The 26,027-nt window shown below is 42.4% G+C and overlaps 4 protein-coding genes across 9 annotated transcripts in view; 2 read left to right on the forward strand and 2 right to left on the reverse strand.

The window, feature by feature from the left end:
* Window positions 1-864: 864 nt before the first annotated feature.
* LOC125727909 (uncharacterized) lies at window positions 865-9,590 on the forward strand. Of its 6 annotated transcripts, none has more exons than XM_049004895.1 (11): window positions 865-1,324; window positions 3,920-4,006; window positions 4,361-4,501; window positions 4,639-4,778; window positions 4,909-5,045; window positions 5,150-5,243; window positions 5,386-5,485; window positions 5,606-5,859; window positions 5,948-6,134; window positions 6,482-6,609; window positions 6,700-9,590. In XM_049004895.1, the coding sequence occupies exons 2-11, from the start codon at window positions 3,925-3,927 to the stop codon at window positions 7,015-7,017; spliced, it is 1,581 nt and encodes a 526-aa protein (XP_048860852.1). In that variant the 5' UTR covers window positions 865-1,324; window positions 3,920-3,924; the 3' UTR covers window positions 7,018-9,590. The 6 variants fall into 4 exon arrangements, with proteins under 6 accessions (XP_048860852.1, XP_048860850.1, XP_048860847.1 ...); XM_049004893.1 differs by having other exon boundaries at window positions 866-1,324; XM_049004890.1 differs by lacking the exon at window positions 865-1,324 and having other exon boundaries at window positions 3,261-4,006.
* Window positions 9,591-12,500: 2,910 nt separating this feature from the next.
* Window positions 12,501-26,027, reverse strand: part of LOC125727914 (zona pellucida sperm-binding protein 4-like) — a 49,731-nt gene continuing 36,204 nt past the window's right edge. The window contains exons 2-9 of the mRNA XM_049004906.1: window positions 14,092-14,293; window positions 13,819-14,006; window positions 13,643-13,740; window positions 13,413-13,570; window positions 13,135-13,327; window positions 12,910-13,057; window positions 12,760-12,835; window positions 12,501-12,691 (exon numbers count right to left, since the gene is read on the reverse strand). Coding sequence (XP_048860863.1) covers window positions 12,579-12,691; window positions 12,760-12,835; window positions 12,910-13,057; window positions 13,135-13,327; window positions 13,413-13,570; window positions 13,643-13,740; window positions 13,819-14,006; window positions 14,092-14,293 — 1,176 coding nt within the window. The 3' untranslated portion in view covers window positions 12,501-12,578. The remainder of the gene's footprint in view (window positions 12,692-12,759; window positions 12,836-12,909; window positions 13,058-13,134; window positions 13,328-13,412; window positions 13,571-13,642; window positions 13,741-13,818; window positions 14,007-14,091; window positions 14,294-26,027) is intronic.
* Window positions 17,462-19,290, forward strand: LOC125727921 (zona pellucida sperm-binding protein 4-like). Its single transcript, XM_049004924.1, has 8 exons — window positions 17,462-17,702; window positions 17,786-17,973; window positions 18,052-18,149; window positions 18,222-18,379; window positions 18,464-18,656; window positions 18,734-18,881; window positions 18,956-19,031; window positions 19,100-19,290. Exons 1-8 carry the CDS (start codon window positions 17,474-17,476, stop codon window positions 19,210-19,212), a joined length of 1,203 nt encoding a protein of 400 aa, XP_048860881.1. The 5' UTR covers window positions 17,462-17,473; the 3' UTR covers window positions 19,213-19,290.
* On the reverse strand, window positions 21,536-23,938 carry LOC125727932 (lectin-like). The gene is made up of 6 exons (XM_049004939.1): window positions 23,818-23,938; window positions 22,968-23,064; window positions 22,625-22,734; window positions 22,351-22,491; window positions 22,114-22,225; window positions 21,536-21,758 (listed from the first exon to the last, which is right to left on the reverse strand). Exons 2-6 carry the CDS (start codon window positions 23,035-23,037, stop codon window positions 21,664-21,666), a joined length of 528 nt encoding a protein of 175 aa, XP_048860896.1. The 5' UTR covers window positions 23,038-23,064; window positions 23,818-23,938; the 3' UTR covers window positions 21,536-21,663.

The following is a 26,027-nucleotide window of genomic DNA, read 5'->3' on the forward strand; positions in this document are numbered from 1 at the left end:
GAATAGGATGAGCTCCCAGGCAGCAGGTGGCGCCAGAGGGGAGCAGCGTCCAATTCAGCTCATTCAACCTTCGATTCGTGGAGCTCTATTGTTCTACCGGAGATCGGGGAGAGCGCGGGGTGCGGAGCGTCACGTATGAGCGGTCAACAGATAAATATTTTTATCTATCAGATATCATATTTCAACATAGTTAACTCTAATAACGACGTGTAACGTGAAAATAATCATTTTAACCGTATTGTAGACACTGCAGTTAGTTGATGTTTGTGCTATGCAAACTTTTTTAAAATCCAGCATATGTATTTTTTATTAACAACTAAAGTAATAGTAGTCACGCCGGACGAACGTAGGGCGAATAGCAATATTTTCAGAGTCGTGATCTCGGATGGTCTCGAAATAAAATCCCGAGACCGAGACGGGACCCGAGTACTACAACCCTACTGTTTCCTTTTTAGGCCACTTAAAAAAAAAAATGGTTCTCGTCCTTTTGTTTTGGAGGGGGTGGGTCGGACGGGAGGGATTTAAAAATTTTTTTTTTTTTACAAATTTTGATTGTTTGGACTTTCAAATATGTAAGAAAATACATATTTGAAAATACATACCGAAGAGAGCAGACCTACTTAGTACGCCTCCTCAGTTCTTCCAGTTTGTTGCGTTTCAAATATATTAAATGTAAGAAAATACAAGAATGTAAATTCCTTGATCCATGTGTATCTCATAAATGCCTTCCCAACTATGGATTTGGATACTTTTGCTGATGTTTCATTCGTGAATATAAAAATGATACTATTTGAAACCAATATTCTGTTTGTCATTCCCATTCTAAATGAACAACCAACACAGTAAAATTCCCAGTGTTAAATTTGCAGTGTTAAAGTGTATTGACTCTATCAGAGTCATTATAACAACAGCTGAAGTAAAACGCCCCCCAGTGCTGGTGTTAATTCGCGGAGTTAAAAGACGCAGTGTCAGAATGACTCTGAATCAGAATCAGAAAACTTTATTGATCCCGGAGGAAATTGCTTATGTGATGATTGTCACAACACACAAAGACACAGAGACACAAGAACAATATAAATAATGGTCTAGATAAATCCGAGTAGAGATCTGTACAAAGAAAACCACAATATGGAAAGACTATGCTACATACAGAAATGCTTGGTATAACATCTGTAAGTCACGCAGCTGAGTGAAAACTATTGACATAGTGGTAACTTTGAATAAATTATTGCAATCTGGAGCTGGAAAGCTCCTCCCACCACAGACTCATTTTCAAACCGACAGGAGTTTTCACGGCGCCATTTTTTGCAGGCGAGTTACAACGGTAAGCTTTTCATATTTGGTTATTAAACCAACAATTGGACATTTTCAACAACAGGCAGCATGTTAAAATAACGATACAATCTGACTGTCCACATTTCTGAAATATTTCATTTTGTTCCAGAAGCAAATGTGACCGTGTCTAATTGCAAACGTAAAGTCGTTAATTAGCTAAACAAGTTGGCTGCTATCGGTGTTGGCTAAGACTGTAAGGCCAGTGTTCGAAAATTATTGCAGTGTGTAGTGGAGATTGTGTTGTGTTCTAGCATGTTCGAAATTCTGCTAAATTAAACCCTCCATGTGTTGGGAGCTCCGTATTAACATTAACTAGCTAACTAGCATTTTGGCTAACCTAGGTGCGCCGGCAGTCCGCTCGTTACCTTTACATTTTAAATGAGGTAACGATTAACTAGTTAACATTTTACACTAACGTTACGTCTTTTTCACTTGTTTTTGGTTTCTATGGAGGACGTTTTGAGTAGGGTTATTGTTTTATTTCAACTAGTGATGCGTGGTTACAACCAACACGCGGTATAAGCTTGATAAAGTAAAAAAAAAGGTCCAGGATCCATTTTATAATGCTTTCTTTTAGTTATTTGAACTTAAGATGACAGCATTTGTATCTGTAATAAGTTGACTTGATGGTGACGTTACTAATGTTGAATGGTGATATTGACACAAGTAACGTTATCTGTTCCTTTTTGCTGTTTTGCAATTGCCAGACTTCAGTATGTTAAGCTAACGTTGAAGGAAATGCTGACTCTCTAGTGCTAAGTTAGATAAATTAGCGATTAGACTGTGGTAAGAACAGACACATGGGGAAGGTTTGGGGAGGCTGCTGCACCACTGTACTGAAGAAGGTAAACGTAATTTAACTGTGTTTTTGTTTTTTTGCTCTGGTTTCAAGTAGAGGTCGACCGATATATCGGGCCGATATTTGACATTGTTTTAATGTATCCGCATTGGCCGATATGCGAGTGTAGTACGCCGATTTACAGACAGGCAAGTCTGCGGATATCCCGGTGTTATTGTTACTGTGGAACACGTGACCCATGCTGCCTTGTGCAGGGCCCCAGCCAGAAGTTTTGAAAGAATCCAGGGAGAAAACGGTAAGGCTTAAATTCTGATCTTTCAAAGACCTATTTATTTAACTGGTTTGCTATGGAATGTTGATCTAAAAGAAACGGGAGCGCTACTGAAATAGAGCGTGAATTACGCTGTGGGGAACTGGTGTGATGATAATGAGTCTTCAACCAACTGACAGTTTTGTGGACTTGTTGGTGGGCTCACGGACGTTTTTTTATCAAAAATTATTTTAACTTTTCACTTTAGCCGAGGCTAACAATGGTCCTTCCTTGCAACTTGTTTACATCTGACAGTGTAGATTCGAACGATTTGTCAGATGTCTAGATAAAAAGTGCACGAGTTTGCGCAGTTTGTGACGTTGTCGACGGAAACTGTCTCTAGGGGCTTACGTTGTCCTTGCATACAAGGCTGTCTAATACAACAGTTATATTATTTTCTGCGATGGCTGCATTATGATTGTGAATTTGGCTTGTTAGCTGTCTGTCTGCTAACAACAGCCTTGTACACTACTCATCATACCATGATGCACTTGGTTACTAGTGTTTTTTCTTTCAAAATATGAGTGTTATTGTTTTAATGTGCATGGAATACTGGAATTGTAGAATGAATTGAAGATGAAGGCACTATAATGAAAATGCTAATGTTGCATTTTTTTCTTCTGTTGTAGTAATTGCTGTCTGATGGCTGAACAAAAATGGACTGGAAGTGTGATTAAAACTGAAGATAACATGAACATAAAAACATGAGTTTGCCGCTATATTGTGCACTAAGAGATTCTGATCCTGCTATTTTTATTGTTTACAAGTTGTATTGTGTTTTTATTTAAGTTTATATTTAAATTTACTCAAGTCAGTATTCAATAAATGCCGAATTGAGATTTTGTTTGTATCGTTTGTTATTGTTAGTGTGATATTTTACCATGCAAATAGAGGGGAAAACGTCCAATTATCAGCCAGAAAAAATCGGCAGCATATATCGCCATCGGCTGACCCTGACTCCTAATTATCGGCTTCGGCTATTGATAAACCCATATCGGTCGACCTCTAGTTTCAAGTTATGAGTAGAGTAACATTACATGACATGGTTTCAATACAGTGAAGCAGGATTTTCGGTAGTTATTTAGAAGTACTAGTAATTCTCATGCCCTGCGATGGGCTGGCCCCCCATCCTGGGTTGTTCCCTGCCTCGTGCCCATTGATTCCGGGATAGGCTCCGGACCCCCCGCGACCCAGTAGGATAAGCAGTTTGGAAAATGGATGGATGGATAGTAATTCTCATGTAGATGAAACACTCAGTTAGTATAGGCCAATGAAGTTAGCCAACCACCGCAAACTACAGCCAGAGAGCTGAAACACCTGTTATACTCAAATAAATGTAACATGGAAGACACCATAAACATAGGGAGGGGTTACTGCAGGGCTGTTTTGCTCGTATTTATGGGACTGTTAATATTCACTTTTTTCTGTTTATTGTTCAATGAAGTGCACTGACTATAAGAAATTACTGTCTACAGGAAGCATGCTGCTTAAAGCAAAACTCGGAGGTGTGCAGAAATTTGTCAGAGTTTCTGAGCCAAGCCTTAAGGAATTTTTGATTGCCGGTAAGAAACCAACATTGTACAAGGGGCTTCAAGTTCTTTTAGTCACTTAGTTTCCTCAAACTGCTTTTTAAGATTAATTGAAAATGATCTGCATTTTGGAATAATTTTTATTAATTTCTTCTTAGTTATGAATGTGTATTTAGTGGAAAAACAGCATAATCTGAGTCACACCATTTTAATCTTGTGCCCATCTATACACGTGTCAAGCATCTGTTAGTGGTTCTTCATTTTGTTTTTATTTACCTGAGTCACTTTTGAAAATGTATCTTGAAATGATTTTCATTTAGGTAAAGTAAAATTATTAAATGTCATGTAATCCTTTTGTTTACACACACTTGTGTGCGTCTTTTCCAGCATTTGCAAAGTTTGGTGTGCCAGCCATAATAGAAGGTGTGAAAGTTTTTGACAGTTCAGGGACTGAGTTGGATGATGATGTATTTGAAGATATAGTAACGGATCCCTCAACTGGGGTACTAACCATCAAATATGACACAGGTTTGCTTGAGTGATGTCTGTTTCATTAGAAGCAAGTTTTTTTTCTTATCAGTTTTATATTGTTTATTGAGTGTTTAAAATGTGTCTATGAAGGAACCATACAGTATAAATTGATTTGTTTTGCTCCCGTTTTTGAGGTTTGGAAACAGCTGCTACAGAAGTGTCTCCTGAGCAGTCGCAGTTATCATCGTCACATTCTTCAGATTCACAGGACACGGTCATCCTTTCAGACAGCCCTTCTAGGAAACGCAGGAAGCTGGACGCAGAAGCTAAGCAAGTAAGAGTTAACTGACTTCTATATATTCTAACAGCGTCATTGTTATATCACCTTATTTTGTGAGTAGTTTATGTACTCTGAACTGCATTGGTTATGATAACATGTAGAATGTTTTTATTATGTTTTCAAGTTGGTGGAATCCATTCTCACCAGCAAACCTGGCGGAGAACGTATAATAAATGAATACATTCGAACCAAGTCCTTGGTGGATGAAACCAGAAGAAAAATGGTGAACATACTGGTAGCTGACATGACAGAAAAAAATGGGTAATTTTTTTCAGGCCCTTTGCTTTTACTATAGTTGTTAAATTATTTTAAATCTGTATTAATTCCAGGGAAGCTGACAAGTTCTTTGCCTTTTGATCTTGCAGAACATCACCACCACGCCAGGTAAAAGAAATGTATGCCAGAGGAATTGTAACCTTATTCCCCTACCTCAGTGACCCGTACTCCAAAAATGGCTATGTAAGTAGCTCACAGTAATAACTGATACAACTAAAATCAGATTTAAGCATTTTAAATTCTGCCAAAATGCATGTCCTTATCAACTCTTCATTGTAACATAACTTGCTAACAAACAAAATGTCCATACATGTCGCCCTCCAAGGAACATTATTATGATGGTGAGAGTGGCACTGGGTACTTGGCCTGGAGGATTAAAACCATACAGAGATGCAGTGCTAAAGACAGGCGATTATCATTTGGAGGTAACATTTGTAATTCAGTGGAAATGCACAATACAGTTCCAAATTGTGGTTCTGCATAAATAATGTATAACAAATGTCATCAGTTTTGGTAAAGGTGTATTTCATATTGTCTATCATCAGGAGATGGATCATCGGGTGAAAACCAGTGTGGAGGACCAACTGGAAGACGAGAGTTGCAGTTTGTTACAGAGAAGGTGCTGAGTGAGGATGAGTGCAAGGAAGCAATCTCACTGATGAAACATTCAGCTGATGAAGACACAGTCAAGAAGAAGATGAAGTTGACAGCAGTTTATCGCCGCAACATGGTCCTTGACCCCTTGCTGTCAAGCAACATACTGTCCTATTTTCCACGTTTTAAAGATATCAAAGGCTTGGTAAATATTTGTCATTAATTTGACAATATAAATACACTTTAATATTTTGTAGACAGTAGGTATAACTCTCCATCTATCCTTGTTACAGATTGAACAGGATTTTGTACTGATGTTTGGTGAGGATGTATCAGGCAGGTTTCTGGAGAGGTGGCCAACAACATTCAAAGGAAAGATTATCCAACAAGGCAGAAAGCTTCCTTCTGCCAGTGACCTGGAAGAACTCTTGCTGGCAGCTGACCCTCCTGAGGATGCCACTGAAGTTAATGCTGACATTGGTGAGCTGTTTGTATATTTTCTTTTAATTTGATTAGCACATTCACAGGGTGCAGACAGAAGCTGCTCTAAATGACCAAAATCAAAAATTACCCGTTTTGATTTTGTGTGGCTGCTTATTTTTTATACATACTGTTTGATAGGAAATGTATTGGCATCAAATTTCATTATCTACATAACAATATAATATTTAAAACTTGCTGGAGATACAGGCATTGAATCAGCTGTAATATTTTTTTTTAAATAGGAGAAAATCTGTCACAGAACAGCTATCCTTTTTGTATTTTGGGTCTTAAACATTTTGTCAATGCAGATGCACTGAACTTTATTAAAAACAAATCTTTTGCAGGTTGGGACAGTGACCTTTCAACAATTTTATTGCTATTACATCTGATTCCACCATCTGGACAGGGCCGGAAAAGACCAGGAAAGGTGTCAGCTTCCCAAGCGGAAAAGCATCTTGTGGTCTTCAAAAAGGTTTGTGTTTTCTCTTTTTAGGGTATGAATTACCAGTTTAAGTATTATAACCACTTGGTTCTTATTGTCTGTCTGTATTTATCTTTTCAGACTGGGACAAATATCCAAGAGCATCTTGATGCCATCACTACTAGCACTCAACCCTACCTCTTGGCTGTTGGGGTGAAGAAGAATGACATCCACCAGTACTTCATTATTCTTGACAAGAACGCCATACCATGCAAGTCAACCTCTTCTCTAGGTTCTTTTGATGAATTGTTTAAAGCACATTTTGTGTTTGGTACATCTTACAACACCATGCTTCACAACATGTACACATTCATCCAAACCACTGTGTACAACATAGATGTTGGCAAAGTCAAAGAAAGTCCCCGAGTTGCTGAAGTAAGGGCAAGGTTGCTTCATTAGTGCTTGAAGTTTGAATCCCATTGAATTCCTCCATGAAGTGTTTTGTCTGTCAGGCTGAGTTTACTGGTTCAAAAATGCTTGTTAGGCATTTACGGTTAGTTCATGGTTACTTACCTGGAAAAAATCTTCGCCTTAAATGTGCCCAGCGTGGCTGTGGCTGTGTGTTTGGTACTTTTTCTGGTTTTAGAAAACATTTAAATACCAAACACCTTAACTATTTTGACCAACAGGCTGACACTGATGTTAATCTCCAGCCTGATGTGGCAGTTAAACAAGTTAGCAGTGCAGGGGAGGTGGTGTCAACTAATGTAGAAGAGACACCCACAACATCCGAAATATTGAAGTCAAATAAAAGCACTCTGGATATGTGTGCCTCTGCTGTTGCACAGCTCAGGGCAGCGGGATTAAGCCAATCTACTGTAAATAGTTTTGTCTCCTCAATGGAAGAACTGTTTTTTGAGATTCATACTCAGGCTAAAGATACAGCCTTACAGAGCTTACCTTCACAGGACACCACAAGTAAAAACAAATTTGAGCAGTCATTCGAAAACTTTGAAAACCCATTCACACTGTTAAATTCAGAAGCTAAACGAAATAGACACTTTAAACAAAAATGGGCAACTGTTGACCCTGTTGAAATTGTGCTTGGCACAAGATTTGACGGTAGAAGAAACAAGATTACAGGGACTTACGATCAAGTCATTGTAACTGATAGGTTTGCATATGTTCCCATTTTGGAAACACTGAAACAAATCTTTCAAAACCACCATGTTGTTGACATATTCAAGTCCAGGAATATACCCAGAGAAGGTGTGTATACAGATTTACACGATGCTGCCTATGTTAAAGGAAGTCCCCTATTTTCTACAGAAAAAGTTGCCTTACAAATTCAACTATTTTATGACGACTTTGAAACTGCAAATCCCTTGGGGTCTAAAAAGGGTGTACATAAGTTAGGTGTAATATACTTTACACTAAGGAATTTTCCCCCAATCTTTAATTCCTCTTTGGTTAATATTCATTTGTGTGCTCTTTTTCATGCACAAGATTCCAAGCGTTATGGCTTTAATTCAATACTTGAGCCACTTGTCAATGATCTGAAAGTACTTGAGACAGAGGGCCTGAAAATTCCCATGTTTAAACACTTGATTCATGGCACTGTAGTCCAGGTCACTGGGGATAATCTTGGCTTACATAGTCTGTTTGGGTTTGTGGAGTCGTTTGCAGCTCGATATTGTTGTCGTTTCTGTCTGCTTGAGAAAGATTGTTTTCAAAGTGTGTTCTGTGAAGATGATTCTGGTGTTGTACTAAGAACTCTTGATATGCATAAGCAGCACTGTGAAAGTTTACAAAGAGATCCTACGCTACCTCATGTATGTGGTGTGAAACGCAGTTGTCTCTTGAATTCACTTAAATATTTCAACACAGCTAACAATTTTTCTGTAGATATCATGCATGACATTTTGGAGGGAGTTGCTCAGTTAGAGGTGAAACTTGTTCTGCAGTACATTCAGGAGAACTTCCTAAGTGCTGAACAGCTTGCTGGTAGAATACATGCCTTTGACTATGGCTACAATCAGCGACGAAACCGCCCTCCAAGGGTAAAGTTGTTTGATGGCAGTAATGATTTAGGGTTAAATGCAATTCAGTCTTGGTGCTTATTGCGTAATGTTCCGTTGCTGTTTGGTGATTTAGTACAGACAGATGATAAGCTTTGGCATCTTCTACTTCTGCTTCTACAAATTGTCAATATTATATTTTCACCAGTGCTATCAGAAGGTATGACCATCTACCTCAAACATTTAATTATTGATCATCATCAGCTCTTTAAGCAGTTATTTCCTACAATCAGTCTCCTACCAAAGCATCACTTCATGATACATTACCCTCGCAGTATCCGAAACATTGGCCCAATTCTGCACATGTGGTGCATGAGATACGAAGCCAAACATAATTTCTTTAAGAAACAATTAAAAAGCTTTAAAAACATTACAAAGACATTGGCCAAAAAACACCAAAGTTGTATGGCAATGTATTGGGAGTCCTTTAGTCTGGAAAAATTAGCTTTAGGACCAGGAAAGATGGTGACACTTGGAGAGCTGAAAGAAGGTCCAGAAATTGCCTTAAAAATTGGAGCTGTATTGTCTACCAGTGTGTTTTCAGCTAAATGGATAAAACATCATGGTACAGAGTACCGCCCTGACTTTATCATCTGTACAGAGGTAGTGTCTGAGATGCCTGTGTTTTGTAAGATCAAGAGTATTGCTGTGAAAGATGACATTGTATTGCTCTGCGGAAAACTGATGGAAACCCTGTGTTTGGATGACCATTACCATGCATTTAGGGTCAGAATGCATCCCAATATGGTTCTGAAAGTGTTAAACATAAATGAGCTGTGTTACTTCAAACCACTTGATCTTCAACTGAAGTATGGCACGTCAGATTCCTCCCTGTATGTTGTTCCATATTGTCATTTTATGTAGAACTAAAGTCATTGTTTTAAAGTGTTTTATATACTACATGAGATGTTTTAATATTTTTAGCCTGACATTAAAATAAAGCAGTTAAACCTATTTTGAAGTCAGTTGTGGTTTTTGCTCATTTGTTTTACATGTAAAAGCATTATTAAAGACAACATTTTTCATGCTGCAAAACAGTGACAGAAGTGTAAAGGTAAAACCACAGGAAGAGTTGAAATAACACTACTTGATGTAAAATGATTTTAAAAATTTACTCAGAGATTAGTGTATGAATAACACAGTATAGAGTAACATCAGCTCTCATCAGAATTATTCGAACCTCCAGTGTTCATTTCTAATAACTCAATTCAGTGTTAAAAATCAATGGGATTTTACTCAAATAGAGGTAATTTATCACTGTGAAAGAGTAAATGATATGACACCACTAGTAGTGTTGCATTGAAGTAACACTATGCAGTGTTACTCAGTGTTAAATTTCTACTCAACTTAGAGTCAATTTTACTCTAAATATTTAACACTATGGAAAGAGTGACTTTAACACCACTTCCGAATGGGACCAAATAGACTCGTGAACAGTGTTAAATTTAACTCTATAAGTGTTATTTAAACACTTCGAATTTTGCTGTGAAGATTTTAAAATATATATCTAGAAAGAAAGTGTATTAAAACATGTTAAAACACGAGGAATTTACAAAATACAGGAACCTGAATGGTTGACCAAGGAAATGCAACTCTACAAACAAGTACTTAAGAACATGTACCACATAACCTCCCCAGATTTAAATCTTTGCACCAGCCCATCTCAGGTAGAGACAAATTTAGGTTCATGAAACCATTCCAAGACTAGGATTACACAATGTGGATCAATCGTCGATGTGGAATGCGCGGGAAATTCAAATTTCATCATTCTTGGGCATTTTCCATGCAATTTTTACGAAATAAAATAAAAATTCGGGTCGGAGGCATTTCGGCGGGTCGGGCGGGGACGAGAACCAATTTTTTTTTTTTTTAAGTGGCCTAATAAACTTCAGTGATAATCGCTCTCCCTCACGCAGCCATTAAACACAAACCATTCATTTCCACTGGGTGCGCGCTGGAGTGACCGGCCGGGAAGCTGCGCTTTGCGGACCTGGCGCTTGTAGAACATGTACCCCAGCTTGGTCCTGGTGTAAAGCGTGTACCTAAAATGACAGTATGGACAAGGAAATCGACACATTCATAGCTGCAGAGGAAATCTGTAAAATTACGCAGAAACTTCATCCAATACACCTTTGTCCCTTGAGCAAATATAATTTAAAACGTTTCATGCCAACTGCCTCGAAATAATAACCGACGAGTGATGTAATCAGTCATATAGTGCAGGTTATTTTAAAATGTCGGGTTTAGTAACTCCGTTGATTATCAACCTTGCGCAGCCATTATTTTGCTTGTGGGAGATCCGACTATCTGACAGTAGCAGCATCAGCAAGTAAATCTGTAAAGTTTTATACAAGCAGAGGTTTGTATATATTACCTTCAAATCTTTCACAGTCCAGCAGTAGTGAAAATACAAGCAATGCAGCCAAATGTAATAGCAGTGCTAGATGCTACACGAAAAGCACGTATACCTCTATATCATTGGTCACACTGTTTTCCCATGTTCCCTGTTGGCCACATGGCTCAAGGTGCTGCGCATGCCGCTGCCTGTGATCCCCCGTCTTGTGCCTCGTCTGTTTTTGCAGTTCGCTAAATTTGGTTCCCTTGTTTCAGTTTAGTCCCCTTCTCATTTGTATTCGGTGTTGGTTTTTACTGTCAGTTTTCACCATTGTTAGATTCTAACAATGTTTTAGTTTCACCTGTGAGCTGTTTACCCAGTCTTTATTCTCACCTGTCGTGTTAGTCATGTTACCCAGTTTCAAACCTCCAGTGGTTCATTGATTGTGAATGTTTTTGATTCTTGATATGTTTACTACATATTTCATACTGCCTGCCTATTTTGAGAGTCTATTCTTCCCTCTTGGTTTTTGACCACTCGTGGGCCTTCTGCATTTGAGTTCTTAGTTTTGTTTGAATAAATCCCCATTTGCTGTGAGCTGCAAGTGCATCGTCCATTTGTTGGCATCATGCCTTGTTCCCATATGCAGAGATCGTATTACTGCAAAAGGACCACAAAGCTATGACTAGCAGCTAAGTGTCCAATGAAGACCAGGTCCTCACTACACAATCCCTTGGTGAGGCCTAGTTCACATGCAACTTGCCCTTTCCGCAATCCCATCCGATTTAAGCTTAACATGCTGGCAAGAACAAATTTAACAGCGAATGGTGAACACTGGTCTAATGTGTTCAGTAATGCTAGTATGCCCAGTGGGGTTGGGCAGCCAATTGAGCTGAAGCCTCCAGAGATTTCTCTCCCTTTGGAGAAAAACCTGTCATCTGGCTCTCATTCCCCCTATTTGTGTTACGGGAGATGTGAAGGACCTTGTGATGTGAATTACATTCAGTGCCTTTCATGCAAAGTAGAAAATGCAGTTACCTGTGAACCTTCCCCAGTTCATAGGATCTCCACATACTGCAAGACCAGTTTGCCAACCTCTACTGTGGTAAGAGGCTCCAGTAAGAAGCTACATCACCGACAGCCATTAGGTTATGGTGCTAGGGTGGGTGGTGTTCTAGTCAGATGCCATGTGTAGTTCACCCTGGTAGAACAGTCAGTTTCTGCCAGTAGAGGCTGTCAAGGAGGAGGTTCCTGGTGACAGCCAAAGGGCTTTGACTGGTTGCATCCTACAGCAAGGACAAGTAAAGGGTCCACTGTTGCCACATCAATTTCAGTGCCAGCAGAGACAGCCTGGCCACATGGGTCATGTCTGGAGACAGAGTCTTCTGGGGTGGGGAGATGTGTTATTGTGGCTCCTGCTATACGAGTTGCCACCATATCATTTGGAGGAACAAGTCACAAGAAGTCCACCTAAACCAGTCACCCCCCCAAAATCCTCCAAGCACAGAGAGAACAGGACAAGCAGAATGTAAAGTCAGCACCTTTTATTAAGGCACAAGCCCACAGCAGCTGTGAGAACACATTCACCCACTAGGAGCAGCTTTCCATCACCACCGGCCAGCCATGTGTCCGACTCTGGGGGCCACCAGATGCATTTCCCCACTGGACACCACAGCCGTGTCAGGGGAGGAGCTCTTGTGTGCAGCAGCAACATCCCTACCTGAAATGCAGGGAGGCAGGAGTCAGATGCGTACAGCCATTCTGAAGGGAAGCCAGGCTGGAGCTCACCTTTCCTGAAGCACCTCTGCTCACAGCTGTCAGTGGCCGATGGGCGGCACACAGCTACACTGCAGTGGATGAACCCCTGCAGAGACAGCAGGGCTTGCATTATTCCACATTTACAGGTCAGCCAACAGCCACTGCTTGCAGTGCCAATACCTTGCCCTGATAACGTCGCTGGGAGGCTGGGTCCACAAATGCGAACATCTTCACAATGAAGCGCTTGTAGTGGGTTGGGAAGGGAAGCCCAGAGGAAGCATCCACAGGAACCAAGGTGGTCTGGTACTTGTCACCTTGGTAGGGGCACCTGTACCAGGAGACCTCAAGTAAGGAAGGCTTCTTCCTTGGTGGTAGTGCCCCCTCAGGGGACAGCTTTTCACTCACCCATCAACCAAGAGGCTCCACTGAGGCAGGCTCAGAGGGTCAAGGCCAGGTGTTGCCCAGCAGTTCTCCAGAACCAGGACAAGGTTGGGGTCTGTCCTATTCAGGATGCGAACCTCAACGTATACAGGCTGCCGCAAGACCTTGGTCACAGGGTAGTCGCTGTCCTGGTAGTAGGAGGTATATGCAGCAGCTCCTGCAGATACCAGCATGGGGGGGGGAAGGAAACCCAGTCACCATGTACCTACAGGGACAGCAGCAGGGGTCAAGCTGCACCGTACCTTCATCACACCCTTTAGTGTAACACTGGCCATTTGCCAGCCTCAGCTCCACCCGCAGAGGCCCTGGAGCAGCTACTGGCAGAGGTGGTGGAACTGTATTCACAGCGGCCACCAGGGAAGCAACCTCAGCACCCCAATACCTACACTGGAAGAGCAGCCTGCCAGGCAACAGCAGGCCATCAGATACAGACACCAGCAAGGAGGGCTACAGGGCCAAAGACTCCACTCACTCGTAGAGGGAGTCCCTTGTGATGGATCCCAGGGGGCCCACACCAACTTCATATGAAGACGTCATCCTGTTCTCATACACTACATAGTCACCATCCACCTAGAAAGGGAACCACAGGTAAGCTACAAACCTCAGCAAGAGCCTCACACACAGCCTGCTCCCAAGGACACAACCCACCTTGACCACAGTGCCACAGGCAGTCACAGGGAAGGTGTAGATGGCAAAGGCATTCGTAGTGGCAACAGGGAGGCAAGGGGCAGCATTTCCACCCAGCAGGGAGACACTGGCCACATCCAGCTGGGGCACAGTGGAATCCTTGGCCACCACAACCACAAACTGACCATCCCTTGTGCACTGCACAGTCACTGCAAGAGGGATCCACACACGCCCATTTAATAGATCACACACACACTTGCCAGAAGAACCATGCTAGGAAAGCATCAGCCTCACCTGCATTCCCATAGTAACACTGCTGGCCATCAAAGCAGCAGTTTATGGCTTCACAAGCAGCCTGGCCAAAAGCAGGATCGCCACATGGAACCCTCTCATACACTTGGCATTTGGCTGAAGCGGAAACGAAATTCTTGACAGCCGTTTTCTGCGCGAAAGAGACGGCAAGAACAGCGAGTAAAATGCTTGCGTGAGCCCAAAGGTGCTGAATACAGCGCGATTTCGCCATGATGGATGTGAGTGATGCACAGGAGGCTGAATTAGTTCTTTAAATACCTCCTTGTCTCGATTTGCGTTTCTGTTCAGTAATCGGGTTGATAGGGAAACCGCACGAGGTTGCTTGGAATCGACTTGGATCCGACTAGAGTCATTTGCACCCAATATTTACTCATTCCACTTTATCTACTTAATATCTACGCAGCCCACTAAATCCCTAATATTATATTTATTATGTTCTGCGTGCAAAATCTAATTATTATAAGTTAAATTCTATGTGAAGCGCACATTATATATTTACAGCATATCATCCTGAACGCAGAAGGGTATTATACTGGTCTCACTAGATAAATAATTCGGCTATAGAGCAGACTAACGTGAACATGGATTGGCGAACACATCTCATAAAATTCTTCTTCAATCTTGAAATATCTTTCAACGACATTTATATTTCCGTGTATAACTTCTTTTAACAATCAGAGAATCCTGATATCAAGTACACACACAGCGTTACACAACGAGTAAACAGATTCAAGCTTTATCAGCTACGAAAATAAGGGATTTCAGTTTTAACGGGATAAAACTAACGGGATACAATTTTACACCCAAGGGGTGTAAAATAGTTACGGAAGTTTGTGGCAACTATTTTCACCCCTTGGGTTGCGAGTTTGCTTAGCAGGCGAAGTTATAATTATTAAAAAAGAAATATTATGGGTCCGTTTTGTCATACAGGTTTCTAATATACAAGATATTCAGATTTCGGTACTGTTGTGTATTATGCTTTCAAGTGGTCTGTACTGGACATGCGATTATTTAGACTCTTCGGACTTCAAGGTATTTTAATAAAACGTTTCAGTTCACGGGGTGGCATGGTGGTGCAGTGGTTAGCACTGTTGCCTCACGGGTACTCCGGCTTCACCCCGCAGTCCAAAAACATGCTGAGGCTAATTCGACTTGCTAAATTGCCCGTAGGTGTGCATGTGTGAGTGAATGGTGTGTGAGTGTGCCCTGCGATGGGCTGGCCCACAGTCCTGGGTTGTTCCCTGCCTCGTGCCTGTTGATTCCCGGATAGGACCCTCTCGTGACTCAGTAGGTTGGAAGATGGATGGATGGATGGATGGGTTTCAGTTCACTTTTGAAGATGATGAGTAAAATACTGCCACACAATGGCATTCCCCGCTGCCTACCCGGCTCATCCTTCCCCGCTGTCTGCCTGCCTGCCTGCACGCTCACCGCGATCGTAACACAAACAAGAGCAGTGCACATGTAAATTTAAAGCTCAGAATACAGATAGGATTTAAAACAAATTCTCATAAAATAGATAAATAAAACTGCATCTAAATTGTAAACAGCAAGACTTATGAATACCACCAGAACTGACCTGCATTCATAATTAAATTAACGAATCTAGGCAGCTAATTAAACCCTCACGTTACAGTATAGTGAAGTTGATTCGAAGCTTTAATATGACGTACATAGCCTGCTTACACGCAGTAGAAAACTAATAACTGGGTCTCCACATATACACTTACCACACAGACTTCAAGCAAGGACCAGCTTAATTTGCTAAAATAATAAAACACTATAATTCAGCAGGTGCACTAAAACATACATACGTACAAATACGCTGTATAAAAGATTATATCAGCACGAGCAGGACTCGTGGCTAATTTAAACGAGACATGGAGCAGACAGTGCGCAACGCTTTCATGCTGCTATTTTTAATGTACTACAAGTGTGTGAGCACCTCTCATGAGGAAGGTCATACAGTGTAATATGTTATAAATACCTGCTTAACTCCTGCTGTTATCAATACCGCGGGTGTGTTTTGAATCATGTAGGAGAGCGCGCCGCTGCCAGAGCTTGTAGCCAATGACGTCAATAAGCACAGGGTACAGTAGCGTCGGCAAGCCTTCAGGCATTATTTTAATACCCGACGACAAATCAAACATGTGTTATCCGTATATGATAAACTTCAGTGATAATTGCTCTCACTCAAGCAGCCACTAAACACAAACCATTGATTTCCAGTGGGTGCGCGCTGGAGTAACCGGCCTGGAAGCGCTCGTGCGCTTTTCGGACCTGGCGCTTGTACATCATGTACCCCAGCTTGGTCCTGGTGTAAAGCGTGTACCTAAAATGACAGTATGGGCAAGGAAATAGACACATTCATAGCTGCAGAGGAAATCTACAAAATTACGCAGAAACATCAACCAATACACTTTTGTCTCTTGAACAAATATATATTTTAAAACGCTGTTTCATGCCGACTGACTCGAAATCTTAACCGACGAGTGATGTAATCAGTCATATAGTGCAGGTTATTTTAAAATGTCGGGTTTAGTAACTCCGTTGATTATCAACCTTGCGCAGCCATTATTTTGCTTGTGGGAGATCCGACTATCTGACAGTAGCAGCATCAGCAAGTAAATCTGTAAAGTTTTATACAAGGAGCAGAGGTTTGTATATATTAGCTTAAAATCTTTCTTTATGTAACAGTTTTACTACCTTGTAAATAGTCTGTAAGTTTTGCAAACCACCCCAACGCTACTTATGTAGCTAATTTTAGGTTTATAGGGGAATAATACAGATTTCGGGTAAGATTTCGTGCGTGAGTGTCTGAAAGTGTGAGTGTCGCGCCAGATGCGTTATAATTGGCAAACCTCTATAAACCCTACATATTTATTGGAATTAATGAACCACAGAAACCGTATCCATATAATTAGAATGACCCGATTTCAGGCCATGCGTCACGCTATCCAGATAAATAAATGAAATATAATATATGTCAATACGTCCCGGTTTGGACACGCTGCCCATCTACGAAAGTTTAATATGCAGCAAACGTAGCTTAACCGACACACACATCAAACCACTAGACACACAAAGAGAGGTAACACTCTACTAACACCTAGACAGTAGAAATTCCTGTGATCGGCATCCAAAGCTGTAACTTCATCCATTTTATATTGAATGTACGATGAAAGGTATAGATAAGGTGGAATGAGTAAATATTGGGTGCAAATGACTCTAGTCGGATCCAAATCGATTCCAAGCAACCTCGTGCGGTTTCCCTATTAACCCGATTACTGAACTGAAACGCAAATCGAGACAAGGAGGTATTTAAAGAACTAATTCAGGCTCTTGCGCATCACTCACATCCATCATGGAGAAATCGCGCTGTATTCAGCAGCTTTGGGCTCACGCAAGCATTTTACTCGCTGTTCTTGCCGTCTCTTTCGCGCAGAAAACGGCTGTCAAGAATTTCGTTTCCGCTTCAGCCAAATGCCAAGTGTATGAGAGGATTCCATGTGGCGATCCTGCTTTCGGCCAGGCTGCTTGTGAAGCCATAAACTGCTGCTTTGATGGCCAGCAGTGTTACTATGGGAATGCAGGTGAGGCTGATGCTTTCCTAGCATGGTTCTTCTGGCAAGTATGTGTGATCTATTAAATGGGCGTGTGTGGATCCCTCTTGCAGTGACTGTGCAGTGCACAAGGGATGGTCAGTTTGTGGTTGTGGTGGCCAAGGATTCCACTGTGCCCCAGCTGGATGTGGCCAGTGTCTCCCTGCTGGGTGGAAATGCTGCCCCTTGCCTCCCTGTTGCCACTACAAATGCCTTTGCCATCTACACCTTCCCTGTGACTGCCTGTGGCACTGTGGTCAAGGTGGGTTGTGTCCTTGGGAGCAGGCTGTGTGTGAGGCTCTTGCTGAGGTTTGTAGCTTACCTGTGGTTCCCTTTCTAGGTGGATGGTGACTATGTAGTGTATGAGAACAGGATGACGTCTTCATATGAAGTTGGTGTGGGCCCCCTGGGATCCATCACAAGGGACTCCCTCTACGAGTGAGTGGAGTCTTTGGCCCTGTAGCCCTCCTTGCTGGTGTCTGTATCTGATGGCCTGCTGTTGCCTGGCAGGCTCCTCTTCCAGTGTAGGTATTGGGGTGCTGAGGTTGCTTCCCTGGTGGCCGCTGTGAATACAGTTCCACCACCTCTGCCAGTAGCTGCTCCAGGGCCTCTGCGGGTGGAGCTGAGGCTGGCAAATGGCCAGTGTTACACTAAAGGGTGTGATGAAGGTACAGTGCAGCTTGACCCCTGCTGCTGTCCCTGTAGGTACATGGTGACTGGGTTTCCTTCCCCCCCCATGCTGGTATCTGCAGGAGCTGCTGCATATACCTCCTACTACCAGGACAGCGACTACCCTGTGACCAAGGTGTTGCGGCAGCCTGTATATGTTGAGGTTCGCATCCTGAATAGGACGGACCCCAACCTTGTCCTGGTTCTGGAGAACTGCTGGGCAACACCTGGCCTTGACCCTCTGAGCCTGCCTCAGTGGAGCCTCCTGGTTGACAGGTGAGTGAGAAGCTGTCCCCTGAGGGGGCACTACCACCAAGAAAGAAGCCTTCCTTACTTGAGGTCTCCTGGTACAGGTGCCCCTACCAAGGTGACAAGTACCAGACCACCTTGGTTCCTGTGGATGCTTCCTCTGGGCTTCCCTTCCCAACCCACTACAAGCGCTTCATTGTGAAGATGTTCGCATTTGTGGACCCAGCCTCCCAGCGACGTTATCAGGGGAAGGTATTGGCACTGCAAGCAGTGGCTGTTGGCTGACCTGTAAATGTGGAATAATGCAAGCCCTGCTGTCCCTGCAGGGGTTCATCCACTGCAGTGTAGCTGTGTGCCGCCCATCGGCCACTGACAGCTGTGAGCAGAGGTGCTTCAGGAAAGGTGAGCTCCAGCCTGGCTTCCCTTCAGAATGGCTGTACGCATCTGACTCCTGCCTCCCTGCATTTCAGGTAGGGATGTTGCTGCTGCACACAAGAGCTCCTCCCCTGACACGACTGTGGTGTCCAGTGGGGAAATGCATCTGGTGGCCCCCAGAGTCGGACACATGGCTGGCCGGTGGTGATGGAAAGCTGCTCCTAGTGGGTGAATGTGTTCTCACAGCTGCTGTGGGCTTGTGCCTTAATAAAAGGTGTTGACTTTACATTCTGCTTGTCCTGTTCTCTCTGTGCATGGAGTGTTTTAGGGGGGGGGTGACTGGTTTAGGTGGACTTCTTGTGACTCGTTCCTCCAAATGAGATGGTGGCATCTCGTATAGCAGGAGCCACAAGAACACATCTCCCCACCCCAGAAGACTCTGTCTCCAGACATGACCCATGTGGCCAGGCTGTCTCTGCTGGCACAGAAATCGATGTGGCAACAGTGGACCCTTTACTTGTCCTTGCTGTAGGATGCAACCAGTCAAAGCCCTTTGGCTCTCACCAGGAACCTCCTCCTTGACAGCCTCTACTGGCAGAAACTGACTGTTCTACCAGGGTGAACTGCACATGGCATCTGACTAGGTGGACACTAACACCTATTGGGGTCAGCCCCAGCTGACACTGGGAAGTTCGGGGTAAGCAGTTGTGGAAAATGGATGGATATACTGGTCCCTTGATGCCTGCTATAAGGAGACTTTACTGTGTGTGAATGTATATTGTTACGACTGCTTGGCTCAAACAGTCCAAATGTGCAAAGGGAAACCAAACCGTAGCCTTCAAATGAATTTATTCACATAACCCATATATACAGTAAATACCGATCAGACAAACATAGTCGAATAATCAACGGTAATTCCCCCAGGAGTATGTAGGTTAAGGCAGTTCAAGGGTGCTCCCCATTTAAGCAGGCATCTCATATCACCTCACCGCTCTGCAACGCACACAAATACAAAAAGGGGTGAAGCCATCGTAACGTGTGTGTGTGTGTGTGTATATATGGTGCAAGCAGAGAATAAACTAGCATTTTTGGCATTATCCAAGTTCAAAAGACCGAAAAAGCCAAATGCAAACTCGGCTACCAGTAATAGCTGAAGGTAGAGGAGAGGTCCGGGGAAAAAAATCAAGCAACTAGTATCTTGCGTCGCTGAATTCTGCATCGAGGGAATTGCAAAACCACCGGGAATCAATTTAACTGTGACAGCGCCGTAGTTCAATTAGTTACACCTGGATTTTAAAACAAGATCTAACATATTGTACAAACATTACATTAAATTGTCAAATCTGGTTACATTTTATCATTCGTAGGATTTAGTAGAACGTCCCCGAGACACAAAATGTCTTATCCCAATCGATCAGATAGGAAACCTGCAAATTATTTTAAAAGCACAATATTAAGCACATGTATTATATATTATAATTCCTCCTCACCAGTGTTTGTGCGCACACAGGATTGCGTCTAAAGTGCTTTATTTTAGACTAATCTGTATGCAGAAATGTATGTTCATATACTTGTATAATAATTGTATAATTATAATAATTTAAGCTCACATACCTGTATGGTTTGTGTGGCGGCTGGATCCACGACAACAGCAAGCTTTGCTTCCCTGTCAATGACCAAGTAGCTGTAGTTGTCCGTAAGACGGGAAACGGCATTATTTTAATACCTGACGGCAGATCAAACGTGTTGTCCGTATGTAAGGCCACTTAAAAAAAAAATTGGTTCTCGTACTTTTTTTGGAGGGGGTGGGTCGGGCGGGAGGGATTTTAAATTTTATTTTTTTACAAATTTTGATTGTTTGGACTTTCAAATATGTAGGAAAATACATACCGAAGAGAGCAGACCTACTTAGTACGCCTCCTCAGTTCTTCCAGTTTGTTGCGTTTCAAATATATTAAATATAAGAAAATACAAGAATGTAAATTCCTTGATCCATGTGTAGCTCATAAATGCCTTCCCAACTATGGATTTGGGTATTTTATGCTGATGTTTCATTCGTGAATATAAAAATGATACTATTTGAAACCAATATTCTGTTTGTCATTCCCATTCTAAATGGGAACTGGTCCCACCTCCCCTCAAGGCACAAGGAAGACACATCTCGGCTCTTCTCTGTCCTGGCACCTAAGTGGTGGAATGAACTCCCTAGATGTCCGAACAGCTGAATCCTTGAATGTCTTCAAGCGACGACTCAAAACATTCCTTTTTCAGAAATACCTGACGTAGAACTTCTGTATTCTTACTCGGCTCTTTTCTGGTGTGTGTGTGTGTGTGTTTTAAAAAATAAAATAAAAATCTGCACTACTCAACGGAGTTCAGACAGATGGTATTCATAGCTTGGGTCCTTATTGAACTAGCATCGGAAATTCATCGCAGAGTCTCAAAGCACTTATGCAAGTCGCTCTGGCTAAGGGCGTCTTCCAAATACTGTAAATGCATTTAAACTATTTAATAAGAATGCAATCATATGGTTGGTATTTAGTTCGTTGTTTATTTTGCACGAGTTTAGCGAAGCATTTCAAAATTTTGCACAAATCTTCCCCGCTTATCATGTGCCGTCTGATTTTTACAAGCCGTGCCGTAGAGCGATTCCAGCATTTCAGTCTTCCGGCTCCTGCTGCCACTTGTGCCATTTGAAGGCGCAGATGAAAGGTTTCCGTTTGATGCACCAGTCATCATTCCATTCTCCCAAGTCTGCAAGAAGTCACACAGGCTGAAGCAAACCCTCTTCATAATACCATAAACTTGTTATATAAAAATCGGCATATTTCTCAAAACACTACTGAAGTTCCACTAAAAGAAAAAGAGCAAGTAAAATTCAGAAAATTTTAGACAGGATTACAGTCAGGTGAGGAGATGCCTTGTCCGGCAGAGTTTGTTCTTTAGTTAATGTTTCTGCTGGGAAAATTCACTTTGGACAAAGGAGTTCAAGTAGATTTGGTCAATTACAGTATAAAATGTTCTGCAAGTAACCATTTTCCATGATTCCCTCTGGCTACTTTCCCCTACATCACTCTTCTCCCATCTACACCACTCTCCATTCTCTTACCTTTCCAGTTCATCTCCACACAGTTCTCATGATTTCCAGCATCATCTGGTTGATCTGGAACCCATTTCTCAAAATCCCAAGCAGAACCATCTGTCCAGATGAATGTACTTGACTGTTAGGGGAGAGAGAGCGATATCACAGGTCACTAGTCTGATATTACCATCCCAGGCTCACAGTAACATTACAAGGCACATGGACATCCCTGCCCTGTTCCCACGTCTCCCTGCGCTCCATCACCTGACCAAACCTTTGACCGCCCAACCAGATCCTTGGTGAGGAGGGGTTGTATTCCAACACGATGGCCAAGACATCCGCATTTGTTTGTTCATCGTGCACGGAGACCAGGTGACCCCCTGAAGCTGCCTGCCTGCAAGCAGACTGGTACACAAAAGGAACAATTAATCTGAATGCAGTATAGAAGTAATACAGATGTTGGCTCTGATACTGTTAGAATGAAATGCTTACAGATGTGCTACAAAATGAGGCACCTGGAGGACGGTTTGGGCTTTACCTCGGCATCGGCAAAGGAGCTTGGTGTGTTGAAATACTTTGCACAGTAGCGGCCCACTTTGTGCCAGTAGCGTTTACCACACTGCTTTGGGAAGTGGAGATCTACATTGTCTAGGGGAGCAGAGAAAACAATCCCATGGGGCTGTGCTATAACCCTGTTCTCTGACATTATCTAATCATACAAACATGTCTGGGAAACAGCCTTTAACTAGGACTGAGGTAACATACGGAATCAAACCAAGCTAAACAAAATCATTTGGATTTGGTCCTGAATGCCCCAGGCTTATGTCTGACCCTCCGCACAATGGCCTGCAAGTGATCAGGATGGCTTTCAGAACACTGACCATCAGCCATTGCAGCAGGCATGGCAGCCAGGCAGAGGAGTGCAACCCCCAGCAAGCTTGGAGTCCTCATGTCTTGGTTCAGTCCCACAGCAACTCTCTGCAGAGCAAATTAGAGGTTAGTTCCTTTATATGATGATCCCCCAATACCATGGTGATTAGACACCACATGCTTGGTATTATACAATTAAAGAATTACAGCACTATTGCCACTGGAAAAACAGCATCGTATTTGTGCACAAGTGGTTCAAGTTTATTATACCACCTCAGAAGACTGCCTGACGGCATAAAGGGAGACAGCTCCCTCTAGTGGTATGTGGAGTTGTCACGTACCGTCGTTTGAGAACCACAGGTGTACACGATCAGCGGGAGTTGACACCGAATAGACAGCACTTAATATGAAGCCACCTTGGCAAGTACCGATAAGGACAGAAGTTAAAATGTGTATCCCTGACAAGAAGCAAATTCATACATGTTCCACCCACAGACGTACCACAAGAGAACGATCACGTCAACGGACCCTGTAAGGCCGGAGCCCACGCCAAAACTGAGGAATAATGCAACTGGAAGCAAGAGAGCCAATGGTCCCCAATATGTAGGGCTCTGGCAAGCCCACCACCACCTCTGCCTACTCCGCAGGTACCACTACCCCCGCTAATTCTGAAACTCCTACAGTTCAACTGAGAAGGGTGGGAGGACTGCCCTATAACACTGAGTCAATACAGCATCATCATCATCATCATCATCATCATCATCATCATCATCATCATCATCATCATCATCATCATCATCATCATCATCATCATCATCATCATCATCATACAAAACCATATGCAGAATTTCGACAACTCGCCTTTGAAGATCTGTGACTCTTCTTTCCTTCGTTTTCTGGTTCATTCTGTACTTTTTATATACTTTTGTTACCCCCCTGTTGTTCCGATTCCCGTGTGTGCCACGCCCCCTCGTTTGCCTCGTGTGGAATCCGCGTGTCTTCAGCTGTTTCTAGTTCTGTTGATTAGTTTGGTGTATTTAAGTCCGTATCTGTGTGTGTGTCTCCTTAGTCCGGTCATTGACGTCGTTCTGTGGTATGGAGTTAGAACCCTGCCAATACGTCACAAATACACAGAACACGTTTCACAAATGCCCCACGATCGGTAAACAAACCGGATGTAATTCAAAAATAACGAGCAATCCGCAAACGTGCACATCATGCTGTACAAATACAAAACATACGTCTCACACAAACACAATGCGCTTCGCAAATACAAGACACTGCTGTCAAACCAACACAATGCGTTTTGCTAATACAAATGCAGCTAGCAAAAACGAAAAGAGCGTCTTCCACAAGTATAAATACAGAATAAAACCACTAAGAAATATTTCGTCATTGTTGTTGGTGATTTTTTACATTTCCTACAAGTACACAGCAAGGTAAAACATTTGTGGATCCCGTGACTTTTGGCACCGTTATTCCACGCGAATAGGATGAGCTCCCAGGCAGCAGGTGGCGCCAGAGGGGAGCAGCGTCCCATTCATCTCATTCAACCTTCGATTCGTGGAGCTCTATTGTTCTACCGGAGATCGGGGAGAGCGCGGGGTGCGGAGCGTCACGTATGAGCGGTCAACAGATAAATATTTTTATCTATCAGATATCATATTTCAACATAGTTAACTCTAATAACGACGTGTAACGTGAAAATAATCATTTTAACCGTATTGTAGACACTGCAGTTAGTTGATGTTTGTGCTATGCAAACTTTTTTAAAATCCAGCATATGTATTTTTTATTAACAACTAAAGTAATAGTAGTCACGCCGGACGAACGTAGGGCGAATAGCAATATTTTCAGAGTCGTGATCTCGGATGGTCTCGAAATAAAATCCCGAGACCGAGACGGGACCCGAGTACTACAACCCTACTGTTTCCTTTTTAGGCCACTTAAAAAAAAAATGGTTCTCGTCCTTTTTTTTTGGAGGGGGTGGGTCGGACGGGAGGGATTTAAAAATTTTTTTTTTTTTACAAATTTTGATTGTTTGGACTTTCAAATATGTAAGAAAATACATATTTGAAAATACATACCGAAGAGAGCAGACCTACTTAGTACGCCTCCTCAGTTCTTCCAGTTTGTTGCGTTTCAAATATATTAAATGTAAGAAAATACAAGAATGTAAATTCCTTGATCCATGTGTATCTCATAAATGCCTTCCCAACTATGGATTTGGATACTTTTGCTGATGTTTCATTCGTGAATATAAAAATGATACTATTTGAAACCAATATTCTGTTTGTCATTCCCATTCTAAATGAACAACCAAGATTTTAAAATATATATCTAGAAAGAAAGTGTATTAAAACATGTTAAAACACGAGGAATTTACAAAATACAGGAACCTGAATGGTTGACCAAGGAAATGCAACTCTACAAACAAGTACTTAAGAACATGTACCACATAACCTCCCCAGATTTAAATCTTTGCACCAGCCCATCTCAGGTAGAGACAAATTTAGGTTCATGAAACCATTCCAAGACTAGGATTACACGATGTGGATCAATCGTCGATGTGGAATGCGCGGGAAATTCAAATTTCATCATTCTTGGGCATTTTCCATGCAATTTTTACGAAATAAAATAAAAATTCGGGTCGGAGGCATTTCGGCGGGTCGGGCGGGGACGAGAACCAATTTTTTTTTTTTTAAGTGGCCTAATAAACTTCAGTGATAATCGCTCTCCCTCACGCAGCCATTAAACACAAACCATTCATTTCCACTGGGTGCGCGCTGGAGTGACCGGCCGGGAAGCTGCGCTTTGCGGACCTGGCGCTTGTAGAACATGTACCCCAGCTTGGTCCTGGTGTAAAGCGTGTACCTAAAATGACAGTATGGACAAGGAAATCGACACATTCATAGCTGCAGAGGAAATCTGTAAAATTACGCAGAAACTTCATCCAATACACCTTTGTCCCTTGAGCAAATATAATTTAAAACGTTTCATGCCGACTGCCTCGAAATAATAACCGACGAGTGATGTAATCAGTCATATAGTGCAGGTTATTTTAAAATGTC

Source organism: Brienomyrus brachyistius, unplaced genomic scaffold (genome assembly GCF_023856365.1).
Source record: "Brienomyrus brachyistius isolate T26 unplaced genomic scaffold, BBRACH_0.4 scaffold133, whole genome shotgun sequence".
NCBI lineage: Eukaryota > Metazoa > Chordata > Actinopteri > Osteoglossiformes > Mormyridae > Brienomyrus > Brienomyrus brachyistius.